Source organism: Stigmatopora nigra, chromosome 7, assembly GCF_051989575.1.
Source record: "Stigmatopora nigra isolate UIUO_SnigA chromosome 7, RoL_Snig_1.1, whole genome shotgun sequence".
Classification (NCBI taxonomy): Eukaryota; Metazoa; Chordata; class Actinopteri; order Syngnathiformes; family Syngnathidae; genus Stigmatopora; species Stigmatopora nigra.
This window is the reverse complement of record NC_135514.1, coordinates 6123021-6142436: the sequence shown is the minus strand read 5'-3', so window position 1 is coordinate 6142436 and position 19416 is coordinate 6123021. Positions and strand designations below refer to the sequence as shown.

Here is a 19416-nt window from a genome sequence, read left to right as displayed (position 1 = left end):
TTCCTTGAATACATTTCTGACAGTTGCATGGCTCCAGCAAACAGAAACACACAAACACACACTGATTGTCCTAGTTCTGACTGTCAGTTCTGCACAATTACCTCAGTCAGTCATAATACTGTCTCTACAAGATTAGTTTTGAAAAGTGGATGGGAATTACAATGGGCACCTAAGATTTAAAGTAGCACATAAATCTATTAAATCTTCCATGAACTGTCAAGCTGCTTTTTCTTGTTTATATCTCTGCAAATGAGCCTTTGCAATAATATGCCAGTAAGGCAAATTCAATATATCATCAAATACAATACAATAGTATCAAATACATTTTGCAGCGAATGCCTTCAGAAATCCAAAATATTCTTTCCTTATTTTGTCTTTTGTTAGTAATTCACACAAGTAGTATAACCAATTATATTGATTATTAGTGTTCAAGCATGCAGAAATTCCTACTTATCCTCATACTGCTAAGAATTATTCTTACCAGCATTCACATATTAGTTCAGTGGTCACTGCAGTTACAACAGCAATTCAGGTACCGGAATTGTTTCTTGGACTTGTTTAAGGAGTCATTATTTTTTGGATTGGATTAGATTGGATAACTTTATTCATCCCTATTCGGGACATTTCGTTGTCACAGTAGCAAGAGGGTAGGAATGCATGTATAGGAAATGCATTTTAGACATAAATAGATAGGCAATACATATATGCTTACATACATACATATGCATACATATATATAAACATATACTCAACATATACTATACACTTTTTTATGAAAACTTTGTAAAATGATCCAATATGGTACTTGCTACTAGCTTCTCACAGAGCTTTATATTTTCTCCTTCATGGCTATCTTCCTATCTTCTCCCTTCTCCTGTTACACAGACTTCCCTAATACCCCCACAAACTTATTATATTGGCGTGTGTTAAGATCTTCTTCACTTATTCCCCACCATCCATCTTGCAATGTCCTGTTTATGCAACCACTGGACATGTCTTTTCCCAAAACATTTTGCCATGATTCTCACCCTGACTAATCACTCCTAGAGAAATCCCTAACATTTTCATTTCCGCAATCTCCAGTTCAGCTTCCCGTCGTCTCCTTTTGTTTTATAAATCATTCTGTTCCTATCCGCAGAAACCCTATTACATAACAAATTGGAGGCTTCCCTGCACACAATGCAACTTTCGTCGAATCTTTGCCACGCTGGCCATAACTAAATATGTTGCCTCACTGTATTTAAAGTGTTCCACACACAGTATTTCTTCTCCACATCGCCTCACTCTTACCCCTGCATCTCCCCTAATCTTACAAATTTATTTTTTGTTTCCTTCACCAACATATCCATTACAATCTGCCAATTCATCAAGAGATTCTTTCTACATGAGATTTTCTGGGATTCTCAGTCCTCCCCATTGGGTTATATTTGGCAGTAATGCACTAAGCCTGTCTCACAGTCTAAATCGTCTGGGTTCAAATGTCCTCCCTGTTCGCAGTTTGTTTGCTTTCCTACCACTTTTTTATTTGAGACCCTTTTACCCCTTTCAAAATGAATTTTTCGGTTTTAAATGTATGGGTGACGTGGCTCGGATGTAGAGTTTTGTTAGTTCAAATTCCCAGTGATGTGTCAAATCGCTTTGCATGCCTTTAAGGTGGAACATTTCGAAACTGCATTTTTCACAGACATGGATGTGAGTACAAATGTTTGTTTGTCTGAAACTGCCCAAACGATAAAACTCATCTTTTACCAAAGTCAGCTCAGATCACCTCGCTCGCAACTCTAATTCAGTTTACAACTTTCGCTTTGAGGAGGAGTTGTAAAAAGTGGTAGGTTTTAGCTTCTGGTTAGTAAATGTTGTTTTAAACTGTTGGTGGCTGACAAATTAAATTTGCATAGCATATTAAGGAATTAGTGAATTAGCTGGAGTGTGCTAGAAAAGAGACAAGCTCAGTGAACTGTGAAGTTATGTCATGAAGTGTTTTTCAAAATAAATAGTAAATGCCTAATTATTACACTAGCCTGTCTAGTTAAGAGTTGTGTTGATTTTCGTCTCTTTGCAGTCATTTAGGTTTATTTTCTGTTTGAGGTTAAAGGATGAGATTAGATGCTGACTTCATTAATTAATTTTCTATCTACTGACACAACATTCACTCATTTTACATTATCTATTCTTTTAGTAAAAAATGTAGGTTTCAATCTTAACAAAGTGTATATGGAAGGCTTTGATTTCATTGTAATATTCTAGTTGATAAATAGCAAGAAGTCGGAGAACCTTCATGATCAAAACATCCTCCATACAGAGTTCATTTTTTTAATTCAATTTACATTTTGCCTATTTTTTTTCCATTATATCTGTGTCTTGTTCTTTAATTTAAAAAGCATATATGTTTACTGCTGTATGAAAGATGTACTGATGTTCAAAGGCAGACAGAATTAAATTGAATTACATCTCATCCAACATAGATGGGGAACTTATGATAAATAATTTATTATGAAAAGTTCTTTTTTCAAACATTAATTAATATTGTGTCAGAGGTTTCTACAAGGACAACCATATGCATCAAACCTCAGGGTGAAAAAGCCAGACAAGAGCTTTAATAAATGAGTACAGATGAAGGCTGAAAGGTGAAATAGGTGCTGTTAAATCTAATTTAACATATGTTAGCATCTTTCATAACCCTCAGATCGAATGAGGTCGGTCCTTGGCATTGCAATGGATAACACAGTTCTGTGCTTGTGTTTTATTATCCTCGCAAGTAGCTTTTACATAGGCAGGTGTTGAAATTTCCCATTTATATCAAATCTTATGCTGTATATTCTTTCATCAAAACCACAATCCTGAAGCTCAGATGTTTGTCTGGATGTATACGTGTGTGTGTGTGCGTGTGTATATGTGTGTATACCTGTGTCTATAACAGCTTCTTTATGGCACACTAGTGGATCGTTGAACCCCACAAACTTTCTAAATAAAAGTGCATGTGAGACTATTATTCTTTTATGTGGGACAAAGAGACAGTGAGATTGGGAGACTAACGATAAATTGGTGGGGAAAAGTTGCCCTCGCTTGTTTTTACAACTTCAGATTGCTCTGTGAAGTCCAACTGAAAGAATATAAGTGAATGCCAAACGCTATTTGTTTCAGAAGGCATCCGACAAATGGAATTGTTACCAACAATGATCGGCTGTTATGATTATCTCAATTATTATTTTTATTTCACATTGCTCATTTTTTCCATCTTTTATCCCCCATAACAGTCATAACCTGTGGCGACCCCGGAACCCCAGCAAATGGACTTAGATTCGGGGATGATACCACTGTGGGCCACAATGTAACCTTTATGTGCCAGCCGGGCTTTGTCATTATTGGAGGGGAACACAATGTCACCAGGACCTGCACCAAAAATGGCACGTGGTGCGGCACTATTCCAACATGCAAAGGTAAGTTTCACTCAACATTACATCACGGTTAAATGTATGATATACAGTAGTTTGAAGTAAGAGAAAACCAAGTCAACTAAAACTTTCAGGAACAAACTAACAAGGGGTTCAAGATGAGCAAATACCTGCAATCCATGGGTTCAACACTTTAAGGATCAGCTACTAAAATAGACAAAGAACTAAACTCAAAGTGTATTGTGTAATATCAGACTGAGGAGGTAGTAATTGCAAGAATTTGAGCATAACAAGTGAGAACTAAAGAGCAACAAAGCAGGCAATATTGTTCAGGATAAAGGGAGTAATGATATGAGAGTGTTTTACGCAGGAAAGTAAATGAAGCACGGGAGAAAATAAGACTCATTGGGGGAAATATTCCAAACGGAAAACAATTATACCATCTTTTAAGAGAGAGAGAGACTGCAATGTGCAGCTTACCTTGATAATGTGTATATTGTGTTGTTACAAATATGGCAAGCGTCCATTTGCCACGTACAATTAAAAAATAAAGTGTGCACTTACATACTGGGCTGTTATGACATTAGTGAGCAAGGTGACTCTGAAGTATGTAGGCACACATGTATTACTCTTAAGTGGGTAGGCATGCAAGCAACTCAAGGCCATGCGTCTGTAAAGAGAGTTGCACACTAATCAAGGCCTATTTATGCACATACCTTATATATATGATTCTTTTCCCTCAGAAGAATACAAGTATTTGCATAATCACTAGCACAGCTTACATTTCTTGGGAACAAATCTGATTCTCAGTAAAACAAAGCATACCAAATTTACAGTACTAAATAAAGGTTGTACTGCAATTGTTGACTATAACACAGTTCATCAAGAGGTCCATGTGGATTTGTGTGGCACAAAGCCAAAGCTTAAAGTACCTATGGCTCTTAATGATGGATGGCCAAACAGTCACCTTTATTACAACCAGAATCACCGTAATTACTCTCTAAAAGTTACATCCAAAAAACAAAAAAAAACCTTGCTCTCTGCTTATTGCTACAATCCACATCAAAGTATTAGGATGCATATCTACCAGGCGTGCTAGTTTCTGTTGGTCCATGAGTAGTAATATATCATACCATGATTTATGATCCACAGATTAGTGTGCCTGTTGTCGCAACATAGAAGTAGTAAGTATTTGCATAAAAAATTAGCAAACAGTATGGAAGCCTCAATCGTAAAGAAAAAGGTCTGCCGGGCAGATGGCAGACTCATTGTGGCAATGTGTCCCGAGTTGCTGCCTCAGTTTTACAGAACAAAGCAAATGTTGTTTTTGCCTCCTGAGATTATAGAAAGATAAATGCAATGGTGCATCAGTAGTTAGCACGTTGGCGTCAAGGTTCCGGGGTTATAGGTTTGATCTCAGGTGGTTCTCTGGGCACTCCAGTTTCCTCCCACATGCCCAAAACAGGCAAGCTTGCGATTGGCTGTCCAACAATTCTGGGTGTCTGTCATTGTTTTTAAAATGTTTTAATGTTTGGCCTTGCCACAGGCATTTTCAGGTTCGTTATTCTGTCTACATAATATTACCATTGTCAGTTTTTATTCCGGCTTTATCAAACTATAAAGTTTTAAGTGTGCTCATGAAGAGGAATTAAGTGTGTGGGCGTATTCCTTAGGCAAACTTTCACAATCTTATGAACTCTAAAAGAAAAACACTATGGTTATTTTTAGGATTGTTCTGACTACCAATGAAAATGTAACATCATTTTATTCAATGAGGTAGTTTTGGTATATCTTCATTGCGTGGAATATAGGTAATTCAAAGATGAAAAATAGTCAAGTTTGCATTTAGTCATTTGAAAAATTATGAAACAAGGAGCTTTTGTTTAAGGATAAACGTTTTTTTATTTTTTATTTCTTCCTTGTGGATCTTGGAAATTGACACTTACGTGAAATAGTGGATGATAGTGGTAAATTATTCATGTGTCTGGTTTTCGGGTTTGTAAAAGCTGTTGGTTGCACTGATGATTGGGCACCTGGTCCCAAAGCTGTTGAAATAGACAGCCCCAAAATAATTTAGATGTTTCTTTTTCCAAGCAAGCACATTTTCCATCCTGTCTAGGGAAAGTGTATAGTGATTCCAACCCAATTTGTTGCTTCTTTGGGTGCTAACAATTTACAGGCTGTAAACAAAGTTTGCCCCTGTTGCAATGTGTAAAATTGCTGTGACGAAAATGTTTGCGATGCAATAACCGCATATTTAAGCTCTCAGATTTTTCAAATTGATCCCAGGTGGCTGAATATAATAAACCTTAACTATATGTCATAAAACGATAATAAAATATTCTCCAGGATGTTCACAAACCTAACACTGACAACACAAGAATAGTTGCTTTTACAATATAAACTAAAAAGTTTTTAATTTTATGCATGATAGCAGTGGGTATCATTTTGAACCCAGCTGTATTTCTGATAGGATCCAGTCGTGGTTTTGCCAAAGCTAATTAAGTAATTGTGGGCCAGACTGTCAACTAGCATGTCTCAAAGAATTCCTTCGGTGTTTAGCTGTTTACTGTTCAGAGAGGAACAAAATGGGACAAGACAATATGTGGTTCACTCACTATCAACAATTCTGTGAGCATGCAACAGTTACTGACTAAGAAGAAAATGACTCTGTTAGAGCAATTTAATAAATATCAGGAAGACTGGCTATGGAGCTGCAAGAATCCAGGAGCAAAGTCCAGTAGCGCATGAAAATATAAAAGAAAAAGTCTTAGACTTTAGGAGAGACTTTGAATAGAAAGTATTGGAAATATACCAACTAGTCCTGTAATTTTTCTGACAAAATGTGTTCATGAAAACAAATTCCCTTGGACTTAAAAAAGTTGCTTTACTTTTCTAGTATATGCACTCCCAATGCCATTTTTCATTTCTACCCACCCTTAAACAACACCAAATAAAGGATGGTCTTTCCGGGAGATAGTGCTCCCCTCCAGCATTGGCCCACCAATGCAACTTTATAAAATATATCGTCTCCGATTGAATTTGTTTGTATTATCCACTCGAAAAAACTTTGATTCTTTTTAAATTGTTTTTTTTTCGTCAACTTTAAGCTGCACTGAACTTATTCCTCATGCATTTTGCAGCAGGAAGTTAATAACGTTTCGCCATGGAAGCGCAGCCTAAGAGTTTAGCCTTCTTCATTGCACAGATGCTTGCACACCACGCACACATTCACCCACATGGGAGCGTTTAATTGCCCAGCTGTCTCCCTCGAGCACAGGCAGACACTGAAGTGAACACACCTTCGCGTCTGCTTGGACCGCGGCGCCTGCCAGAGCGCTGTCAGCTCCTTCTGACCTGTATGCATTAGTCAGCCAGCCAGAGGATCCCTCTGACTCACTCCACTGCTTTCGCTTCTGCAGCAGCACTTATTTCTCTCAAGAGGCAAATGAATAAAAGAGTGACTAAAGAGAGGACTCTGATTACTAAATGGGTTCTTTATATTAATTTAGACATTTCTCCCATTCACGGGTCATTAGGAATTGACGCACACTCATTTTTTACCTTGCCATCTCCCACTTCCTCCATTCCCTTGGCCTATCTCAGAAGGTTTCTGAGGACAAAAACGAGATTTGATTCCTTATTGAATGTGAAGAAATTGCGCCCCAGGCACTACTGCCTTATGTCTTTTTATGCAGCTGTCATTTCTTGTTTGATTTATCACAAAGTTTAGAGGGAGCCAGCCTTTTGCTTTGACATAATATTTGAAAACATGTCGTTTTCTTTATGCTATGCTGTTTGGTTCAGGGACAGATTTTTTTTAGGATGGGCCAGATGAGATTAGAAGGATGGAAAACTGAAATGGATAAAGATGTTACTTGTGCACGTTTTTGTTAGGGAATAGTAGGCAGTAGTCTGAATCCCATATTTGTTGCACCTAATTGTAACTTAAATAGTCACTAGAACCTATAATCACAATGTATGTGCCATCATGGCATTGTTTACTTGGTTACCCATTGCCAATGTGAGTTTTGTTTTTTGTAAAATCATTGATAGCAGCATCTGTCAGAGGTAATAATGAATTCTATGGGCCTCACACCCGTTTGCCACATTTTATTTGGTGCTTTTCCCCTGTTGAAGAATGTTATTTTTTATTCCAGAGGAACTGAAAATGTGTTGTTTTTTTTTAAATCGGAAAACGTTCATACAGAAGTGACACCTTGACTGCCTGTGTAAAAGACATTCTGCACAACGCTGAAAAGTCAATTTAATTAGAATCCTTAATCCACGCTTGGTTTGTTTTTTCCCAGCAACCATGTGTTTCTACATCCCTTCCGTCTGTCTCATACAATCCTTTACATAAGCAGCACAGTTGATATTGACATACATATTTCGCATCCGGATCAATGCTTGACTTTACAGCTTCCAGCTGGGCATTTTAGAGAGGCAATCCAAATTGAAGTACTTCTGCCTCGATGAAGCAAGCTCTTGCAAATCACAATTTCAAGAGCGTTTTCTTACTCATTAGCATGAAAGAGTAACAATTGAAGGTATAATTGTTTTGACTACAAAAAAAATGAGGGAAATGGCTTCACAAAAAAATACTGCAGCAACATCTGTAAACTTTTATCTTGTGTTGATTTTATATCAAGAATTTAAAAGATATAATGTTTCTCATGCGCTGTCAAACTAAAATAAAAGATTTAAATCACATTTGGCATGAATGCCTGAAAACTCACCAGCGGCGCATTCCACATTTACTGCTAGTAGTTTCTGTTGAGGCTAAAATGTTAAAAATATCCTGAAACTGGAAAAATGTCTATCTTCATGTCCTATATAATACAAACAAAATACCATTCCTTTTTTTCTCTCAATTAAGATTTGAATGCATAACTTGTGGTAGACTTACATAGTAATTTAATTCAAATAATATACAGAGTACCATTGCCAGACATGTACAATTGCAGTACTGGTGTTTTGCTATCACGAGTATACATATACCAAAATATGAAATATTATATTGCATTGCAATTCTATGGAGCTGTGTTAAAAACTTACTCTATTTTTGTTGCACTTATCCAAAAGATTACATGATGAGGTAAAAAACACAATTGGTGTGGATGCTTTTCTATATATGAATATGACTAAGAGAGAGAGAGAGAGAGAGAGAGAGAGAGAGAGAGAGAGAGAGGCACTGAGGAATTATGGCTACATATACCAACATGCTGACTATAGTGGCCCCTTATTTCTAATTTAAGTATTTGTTTGGACAGGGGAGCTTTCCAAGAAGTCCATTTTCTTGAGGCAAAATATTACATATTCAACTCAAAGTACACATTCTAAAGAGTGATTGAAAGAGAGATAATGGCCCTTAGATCCCTTTAGGAAATGTTTCAATAACCTCAACCCGCTTCATTGTTTGGTTTATGGTATTGCCACAATTTAAAACATCCATTTTAATGATGTTATGATTCATACAACACAAATGTTGCTTTAATCTTGCTGTGCCTTACATATGTAGCATTGTAAGATGTAACCAGGATACAGAAGTGCTTCGAAATCCCAGCAAAAAAACTGTCACTAGGAATATAAAAATTTATAAGGCATACAGTTTAGGGCCATAAAAATAATGTATACGTACTATTCACCAAATGTTGCAACATCCACTGTGTTGGCTTAAGTACTCTTCTTTTAAGAAATGAATGAACTAACTGTGTATTGTTTCTTTATATTCATTGGTATAATTTTAATGAGATCAAAGCCATAAAAATATCTTTGTTGAGAGTAGTATTTGACCACATATGCATAAAACCCTTTAATGACCTTTGTACTTGTACCAAAAGCTGTATAGTTATTTTTATTTTTATGACTTATTATTAGCATCTAAAAAGTATTCACACAGTGCAGAGTTAAGAAATAATCTTATCTCATCCTGTTGACTTCATTTAGCTATTAACATACTGCTGTTCTAGTTTGACTTTTTGAGATGAAACCTTTCCCTATTTGATATGCTTTGTTACTTTTCCCCATCTTTGAGAGAGTGCTCTTAAAAGGACAGACAAGACTTGGAATAAAAGGCATTCACGCTCATAGAAGCTAAATATGCAAATCAGGAATTTCTTAGAACTGAATTTGGACCCGATGAAAACATTGTCTGTGTCTTTAAATAGAAACACTTTGAGAAGTAAATAAGACTGTGCCTTTCGATTTCCTCCAGTGGTGACATGTTCAACGCCTCCATCCATCCCAAATGGCCTTCTGGAGGGCTCTGTGTGGGAATGGGGCACCAGCGTGAGCTACAGCTGTCTGTCGGGCTACGAGCTGTCCTTCCCCGCTGTGCTTACATGCGCAGGGAATGGGACGTGGAGTGGAGACCTGCCTCAGTGCTTACGTGAGTAATAACCCAATCATTATCACATGATGTGTGTAGAGGTCCCCAGGGGAGGTTGGAGGAGAAAAATGTTACGCTGTTGTTACGCCTCACCACTTTTTGTAAACAGGGCAAGCAGAAGAACCGAATACTTAGAGAAAACACAGATGGTGTTGATGCACCTCTATTAAGAGAATACCCCACTTCACATACCTGGGCAGCCAATTGTCAGCTTTGTTTTTTTTTTTTTATCAATAAGAATGTTGCCATTAGAGTACTTGCAATGTCGTTCAACCTACCATATGTATAAGAGTTGCATGGGATTGTTGCAGCACAGAAAAAGCATATGGTAGTTTTAAAAAAAGGGGAAAAAATATATATATATAAATATGGCATCTTTTTTCTACTTCTATTCACTGTATTTGGAGTTAAAACTGATTTGCCAAATTATTTCAAGGTTCAATGGAAAGTCAAAAAAATATATTTCTTGTATAACTTAATTTACGGTTCGGTTCTTTTGTCTAGTCTGAAGTGACACTCCAGTATTGCATTCCTGTTTACCCTTTTGGAGGTTTTCCAACTTAATGCAATCAGTGCAAGTCATGAATTACTAATGAGGTTTTAACATGAGGCTCTTTGCAGGAGCAATAAATTATTGTCCAACTAAAGACAATAACCACAATAAGGCAGTTGAATGGTAACTGTTTGTTTTAATTCAGGAACTTATTCAGTGACAGAGCAAAAACTGGAACGTTAGATTTCACACGATAGATTCTTTTGTAGCCTAATCAAAAAGATCTTAAATCACAGAGTTTGTACATACAATATCCAAGTTCTGTTTATTACTGTCAGAATTTTTGGGGTCTCATGTTCTTAAAATTTGTGGCACAATAGGTAACGGTCTAACAAAATTGTAGTTCTGTTATCAAGGGTATAATTATTGTCAGTTGATGAAACACTCCAAATTGTCTACTGGTGTGAATGAATGCGAGTTTGAATAATTTGTTTGTGTCCTGTGCCCAGCAAATTGCTGGCAGGCAGCTCAAGGTGTCCCCTGCTTCATGTTCGTAGTTATAGCAAGCATAGGCCCTGTCACCCTCACCCCTCTCCTCATGATAAGTGTACACATAATACATAAATGTTTTGGAAGTAATTTAATTTAATATATTGAGTGTACCTTGTCATTTTTGTTATGGCTGTAGCATTTCAGTCCCTGCACTCAGGCTCAGGTCATGCAATCATATATATATAAGGTAATGGCTGCTTTACTGCACAACTTAGTGCAATTAATTGTGCATACAATAACAAGACTATAGAATGCTGACTCAAGGTGAGCGGTTGTAAAATGGTTATAAAATCGAATGGTTTGCACCATGTCTCAGAACCATAATGTCTCGTAAAAGCATGTGTACAATCACTTTGCACATTTAATGCTAACTATATTTAACAGCACACCTTTGGCAGACAAAGTGTGTTATTGGTACAACATTAGCGCATTCTGGTAGGGATTGAGACCGAGTTGAGAGCCATAATCTACAACTACGCTTCTACTTGTCATGGTTAGGGTCCCGGAGCCTATCCCCGGTGACATCTGGCTCAAGGGGGAATACCCCCTAAACTAGCCATCCATCAGGCGTCGGGAACACACAGAGATGGGCAACCATTCACACTCACAATCACACCAACTGAGTGATCCATGCTGTCCGCACCAAAGTCAGGCAAATGAACTACTACATCAGCAGTGCCTGAATCTACAATGTTAGACATGTGTTACTTTATGGGTGCACCACTTAACTCCTCATGACCTTGAACAGGACCGAATATAGATGACTGGTTGAATGGATCTTTTTTTCTCTTTACTTGGGTCAGCAGGGTTGCACTACATTTAATGTCTCAGCCCCTCCCATGCCTTGTTTAAGATATTGAGAAATTTGTCAAAATTCTTGTTCTAATTACTTTGTAATGTACTCTCTTAAAGTATCAGAATAGTAAGGTAATTTCATCTATGTATTTATTAATTGCTGAAAAGAAATTAGGAGCAACGAGATAAATATTTAAGCTTGGAAATCCACACATTTGAACAACTCAGAGAATAGCGCCTGTTTATGTAAGACAAAGTATTGCAATCAGCGACTGGCAGGTGTCTCGTGGTTTCTCTTGTATCTGGTTTGAAAAAGGAATATCATTGAATTTCAGATTTGGATTTGGATTGTGCCTGTGCATAATAAGTTGGAGGTGTGACCAACATGAAAACCACAGAGGTGACAATCGATAGAAAGTAATGTTAATGTATAAAACATCACAATATCCGCCAGAATCATTCGAAATATCCTGAAGACATGAGGAACTGGGGAAGAAATACCCTCAAAGATACCATTATTGACATAAAATATTCAAGTAGATAGTGTTGACAATGTTACAATCTACTCCATAATCATGGTGTAACATAGCTTCTCCCTCAACTCAAAAGGTTTTCACTCAAAGAAAAACAAATGAGTTGTTCCAAAAATATATAGTACAATATAGAAGGAAAACAAAAAAAGCAAACACAAAACACACATTTTATATTACCATAGAACCATTACAAACAACAATACACATCAAACCTTTATGTTCTATAAAAGTACAATTTTGTTCATTGTGTCTGATCACATTGTTGTTTTCTACGTAAAACTCCCGTTGCTTACAATTACGATCAATAAGCAGCTCCGGTAAAGAACCTGATTCTTGTAAAGGTGTAGTTAAGCCAGCCTCCTGCTGCAGTATTCTAAAGAAGACGCAGCTTGGTGATAAATTACAAAGTTTTACGAAGGCAAATAAATGGAAATTAAGAAAAAAGAGCTGATCTTGGGTTTAGAAAAGCTATTATCTATGCATTAAAATGTCAACACGGAATTATGTACAACAGTCTTTGGTACTGGTCCTCATAAATTGCGAGGCCATTGTTGAGAATTAAATCCGCCTCAGTTCCTGTACCTGTACAGTATTTGAAGAACAATCACTTTCATATCTAGCGCTATTGCATGCATTGCATCAAAGAACCAGTGACATGTTGTACCTCACAAGTACAAGTAGGGATTTTGTAATTATCTGACATATCGTAAGCTTGAAATATACTATTTTGCATAGTTAATACAAAAAACCTACTTAACTATATATCTAATTTATATAGTATGATAACTACACACAAAAGCATAATGTAATTTTATAGATTTACTCTTGCCCTTTTTGCTGCATTGAAATTCTGAAATCATTCAAATGATGCAATTAGTTGCATTTAAAATTAAGAAAAGCAAGTAGCAAATCTTAATTTAAGTCCACTGCTAGATGTACTAACTTAACACACAGAAAGCAGGAGAATAACTGCTTCTGAGGTTTTGTACGTCTGGAAGAATGTCAACTTTGAATCTGGCCGCTGCATATTGATTACTTCAGAGGCATTGATATTTCATCAAGTAAGGTAAGAGGTTAAATGAGGCAGTGGGCAAAGAAAGCTAGGGGAAATAAGTTTCACTAGATGCTCACTTTGTTTTTTTTCTACTCTGATGCTCCTTCCACCGCACCCTTTGCACACTGACACAAAAGCATACTAAATATGCTCCTTGATTTTACCTGGGGATATTTTTCCCCATGTATACAGTATAATGTTGTATTTAGAATGGAGTGCAGAATAGAAATAATACTAATAATTCAGATAATAACATCAGCAAGTGGTTTCTGGGATTTTACCATTTTCTGTAGCTATTCATGACTGAACTCTATTTCATTTCTGAGAATGCATCTGTCAAAGTATTTGCTGCGTGACATCCCTGTTGCAATTTGGCTTTGAGGATGAGCATCAGCAAGAACTTACCTTGTTTTCCAATCCTTCCTTGCGGCAGAGCATGTAAAGCCTGACACAGCTGCCTGCCTCATTATTGACTTCATAACACAGTATTTTCACTACCAATCCACCTGACTGCTGTGACTCTTGCTCTAGGCTTTTTTTTTTCTCTAACACTGCTATAGTGGTGTCTGTTTTTTTATAAATAGATTAAAAGATTTATAAACAAAAACAATGAAATGAGAGATGTATACATGTAAACACTAATGTCCCCCTAGTAATCAAACTCATGTTTGTCAAGTTTATCAAATATACATAAGAGAATACAAAATTGGAAGAATTATCATCGGCTTCTGCCAATCTATTAAAACGGCTGCTTCAAATTGATTCCATTTTTCTTTGCCTTCTCTGCTCAGTTTGGTATTCGATGCCTCCAAATTTAATACAGTTTTTCTCCAAGATGAAGGAATGAACAAGTGTCACCCGGTTTGACTGTTCAAGTACAAACAACAAAACTTTGCTCCACACTTGCCAACGGAAATGCATCAACTGCATTAGACGTTTGCCCTCAGATCATCATTTCAGCAGTTTTTTTTCTTTCTTATGTGTGCCTTTGCAGCCAAGTTCTGTGGAGATCCTGGGGTACCTGCCAAAGGACACCGTGAAGGGCGGAGCTTTATTTTTAAGTCTGAGGTGACATTTAGCTGCAGCACCCCCTTCGTGCTGGTCGGATCGACAACACGCAATTGCCAGGAGGACGGCACCTGGAGTGGATTTCAGCCCCGATGTATAGGTATTAAACACTGCTCCAAGCATGTAGATTAGATATTATATTATATATTATCATTCCTACCAACCTTGGCCAATTGATCCCCTTGTTAATGATTGCATACAAACACAATGTGGCACATATTTATACTTGTATAGGGCGCACTTCAAAGTCTAAATTAAATTTTGCCCACAGTGGATGGGGTGCCCAATCAGTCGGTGCGCCTTTTGTATGCATTACATTCAAGATTCTGTACAAGTCGCTGACAGCATGACTTTGCCAATTTACATTATCCTTACAATAATGTTTTTTTTTTAATTTTTCAGAGCCCACAAGAACCACATGTGAAAATCCAGGAGTGCCTGGACATGGGTTCATGAATTATACCACTGGCTTCAAGGTAAATGACTACATTCTAATTTTAAAAATCATTCTGCAGCAAGTACTTCTTGAGTTTTAAATATTGTTCAATTCAGTAAATGTTGTTTTTTTTCAATTTGGGAATTTATTCTATTGCAATCTAGTTTGTCTTTATGTTCTGGATAAAATATTCAGTGATCTAAAAGAAGCAATTGGCTTTACTTTGCTACACTTTTGTGTGTATTTAAAAATATAATGATCGTGCATAGTCCCACAAAGAATATAATAGTATCATGACCCTGCCATTGGCTTATCGCTCGTCGTGGCATCTTTTCAGTCAGTGCATTTCAATTCAATTTCATTCTTGTTGCTTTTCAATGTCACTTTAAAGATAAGTGAAAATGGTTTCTTTTCTTTCCAGCGTGCAGCAGAAAATCTGATAAGACACAGATCTTGTACTGAAACCACCAGTAGCTTAGCTTTGTTGAGAACAAAAAATGAAAAAAGCCATTCCAAAGTGGTATAACGACCTGCGAGACCCACGACACATAGTCATTAAAGAAAAAACGAACTGTTTGGGATCATTTAGTTTTCTGTGTGTTTGTTTCCAGGTGATCATCTAGTATTCTCTGTTTGTTTCCAGGAGATCACTTAGTTTTCTGTGTATTTGCTTCCAGGTGGGCAGCAGAGTGGACTTCCAGTGTCAACAAGGACACATACTGCAGGGCTCTACCACTCGACTGTGTTTACCAGATCTCACCTGGACAGGCACTCAGCCTACCTGCATCCGTAAGTAATTGTATTTGTGCTTCATGCTCCTCAAAGCTAATGTTTGCACATTTTATAACATGTCCGAAAATGGCCTGACAATGTTCCATCACTTTGGATTAAAGCTGGGGTCGTAGTACGTCTTTTGTTTCCATGACTACTAGGGGTAGTGCAAGGGCATGTGGCAACGCAAACAGCTACTCACTACTGCCAACTGAATGAATTTCTTGCTTTGTTTCAAATTCGTCTAGTGACTATTGGGGGGAAAAAGGGAACTTTATGTGGGATTTTTTTTGTTTCGTTCTAGAAAATTGTCATCCCGCAGCATTCGGTCTGCAAATGAATTGCATTGGTGCAAGTCATTTTACCATTTTATTTAAGTACTGTCACTCATTAACTTGTTGCCATGAAGATTACAGCCTCAATCTTGTGCCCTTCTCACAGAGTGAGAAATGCAATTGCAATGGTTCTGCTTGAACAATTTTCTGAATTCTGATCACTACCCTGACAGGCTCAGCTAGGCCGACCACTTATCGATTATGTGATGTAATTCATTTATTGCTTAGGCATCCAGTTTAGCCAGGGACTTTGTGATCAAAATGGTTTTACCACACTCAGTTTTTGATTATGCACATGCAATTAAAGCTGTTTGGCATTTAGGGGTTATCTTGATGAGTAGTTTTCTTCAATTCATTCTCCCATTTGATGTTTCCAATCTCATTTTACCTACTGTGCTACATCACCTTTTTTTAACCGCATTCAATACATTTCTTGGTGGAATTATTCCCCATTCTTCTTGATGTACAACTTCACATGCTCAAGAGTTCAGAGCTGCATTATCATATTTTTGCTTCATTTATTGGTGGCAGCATGTTGCCACAGTGGCTCCAGAGTGCTAGAAAACATGAAAAGAAATCATTCTTGTGGAAGAAATAACTGTCAACATGTCTGGTACTGACTGCGTTGCATTTGCAAACTTTATTCTAACCATGGCCACATCCAACGCTGTCGAAGGCTGGTCATAACAGTGCTCGTAAATAAAAGATCTATTTATACAATTAAATATGTGTGCACGCATTTGGGTAAACATTCATAAGCTACAACTTATGTCTTTAGGTCTGCAGTGTTGACTTGGATTTTGAAAAATGAGACTGGCGATAATGCCTTTAATGGCAAGAAGCAGTCCTTGGGGCTTTGCCCTAATAATATGCATATTAACATTTTCAGAGAATACTACCAATATATAATATTTTACAGATCATTAGTATTGTACCCTTCTTCATGGCTGTAATGGCATATGCTTAAATCCTTTTACACGTTATAGTGCCATTGTATTGGTACCTCCTGAAATTGTCTGACAAGCGATCCACATTCAGAATCAAAAGCCTTTTGAAAGGCGTTTCAATTTTCTCACTTCCCGTGTTGAGAAGCTACACTTTCTTTGCCAGGTTTGTCTTTATCTGCTACAGCAGAAGTTCAGCAGGAGCAGCTTTCCGGCTCTCATCCATCACCTGTAGTGTCTTGGAAAAATAAATATTGATTTTCATCTGCCCTCATCCTGTCTTTGTTACAAGCCTAAATGAAGAATAGAAAGGATGAGTAGTATAGAAAGGGTCAATGTAGCTATTTGTTATAGCTGTACACAGTACATACGGTGCATTCAAAATATATACAATTTAAACAAAGGCCTTCCCTATTGTCAAAGTACCTTTAGCTTACGTTATGTAAAACAATGTTCAAGAATATTTCACCTTTTCTTTTTAGTGTCTTGATTTATTGGGTTTTAGTAAAAATATGATATTTGGCAATTAGCCACACTAATATTAGAAGGGATTATTCCAAGTGGTTGATCCTTTTGTTGTTTGTGTTACCTGGGCTGCTGTATTCCTCTTGGGTGCCATAAACGGAAGTCAGATTGATGACCCTAATACTCGACTCAGACGACACCATTTCAGCCCTATTTTAGTCCGACAGACTCACCGTGGAGCATTGTAGACTGTTGAAGCAGATATTTGGAGGTGGTGGGTGGGGGGAATCACGACGCCTCATGTAGTAGCCTGACTAGTCCAACGAATGTCAATTTGCCATGTTGAACACTTCATGACCAAATCGCAGGTAATCTGGCAGGCCAGAATTTCTGCTTGCCATCCATGACCTTCTTTTTGCTCATAAACCTAAACTGTAGATGCCGCATCCGGTTTTTTTTTCTTCCCGATTATTTAAAGATGAGCAGACAGTTTTAATAATGATAACATATGTACTTAAAACATTTTTAATGGTTTTGCCCCATTACATTGATCCCACACCATCATAAATCCGCTAGATTACCTTTCTGTTTGATTAAAACCGTTTTGTCCATGGAGTCATTTAAATGGATTCAATAGTTACACTGGCCTAGAGGGAAAATGTTTTATCAATAATTTTGACTAAAGCAAAGGAGTCAAGGCTAGTCTAACATCAATTAACTGATCATGTTGTTTGGAGTGAGTAATCTCCAATGGGTAAAACAAGTATTGAATGCCTCAACTGTTTTCTCATTAGTTATTTCCAATGATTCATTTCAAATTAAATTTCTAACAGACATTGGTATTAACTCAAATAATCTTCACACGAAATAACAATAATGTTAGAGTCCATAAATAATGATTATGTTGAATTATGTCCAATAAATTTAAACACTCATTCATTGCTTAATAGAAAATCTGAAAAGTCCAGCCATGTCTCATCTCTATCCTGGCAGAAGGACACAAGTTGATATTTTCCGATACATTTCTCTATTCCTGGTTCCTTCAATTACATGAAGTTTGCCAATATCACAAGCTGAGAAACAATCCCCTGCCCCGAAGCTTCCCCCTTCCGTCTATTTGTTGAGTGATCTGGAGTATCATTTGTCCTCCAAACATGGTGTGCAGTACGATATCAGAAAAGTTCAATATTGGTCTCTCAGTATTCTACAGGCTAGTCAAGATTCTGTTTCACAAACTTAAAACAAGCTTCATCATGATTTTTCTTGAGGGATAGAGGTGTGTGTGTGTGTATGTATGTGTGTGGGTGTGTGTGTGTACATACAGAAAAAGAGTAATTGTCTTTAAAAGTCTTTAACTTCAGAAAGTTACAATGTATCCGCTGCAAAGATGAACTTGGCTCCAGATGACAGTTTTTACTAGAGTTTTGTGAGTGTGTCATCACAGTTGATGTTCTAGGAACTCTTTAAGTACCTTGGACAGGTCCCAACCGTTTGTCATTGTAATGCTTTACTCAGACAGTCAAGAGGTGGGGAGCAGTTACTGAATTATTTACATCTATCCTACCTTTCATCCTAGCATGTCTGCATGCCTGATGTAAGACTAATACTTCTTTTTTATGACATGTACCCACCAGCTGGTTGGGGGTGACTCGGATGGGATGTGTTGACTGCCTTAGGTTATGGGATGCAGACAATGCTCAGGTTGGCTATGGCCACAGGCGAAGGGGCATTTTGAGTTGAGACACTCAGATTTCCATTCGCTGTGTTCAAATTGCTGAAAAGGACAGGTTGTAAAAGAAAAATGCTCTGTTTGCTTCGACTAAGGTCCACTTAAGTTTTGACAGATTAAAATCAGCAATATTGTGCGCATTGTTTTTAAATCCTTATTGCTCGTAGCTTCTAACAATCTATAGAATATATTAGGTGATTTAGTTTTGCTACTAATTCCCAGTGAGTATTGTCAAAGGGTACTCTTCATTTCATCCTCATAGTCATTGGTCTTCCTAGGAGTGTTCAATTCTGCAGCCATCCACAGCTTTATTCTCATTAGGGCACCATCAAGCACCAATTTGCCAATGTGACTCTCTTGCAGCTGTTTCTCATTTGGCCGCTGGCAGATATACTGTAGTATTTTTATCATGATTTCAAAGATATGTACCAATTTTTACCAAATATTTCATGACT

The 19416-nt window shown here is 37.3% G+C and overlaps 1 protein-coding gene across 2 annotated transcripts in view; it reads left to right on the top strand.

Moving 5' to 3' along the window:
• Positions 1-19416, top strand: part of LOC144198896 (CUB and sushi domain-containing protein 3-like) — a 161106-nt gene that overhangs the window by 114727 nt on the left and 26963 nt on the right. For both annotated transcript variants that reach the window (XM_077720109.1, XM_077720107.1), the window contains exons 59-63: positions 3258-3440; positions 9613-9786; positions 14208-14381; positions 14684-14757; positions 15395-15506. In XM_077720109.1, coding sequence (XP_077576235.1) covers positions 3258-3440; positions 9613-9786; positions 14208-14381; positions 14684-14757; positions 15395-15506 — 717 coding nt within the window. The remainder of the gene's footprint in view (positions 1-3257; positions 3441-9612; positions 9787-14207; positions 14382-14683; positions 14758-15394; positions 15507-19416) is intronic.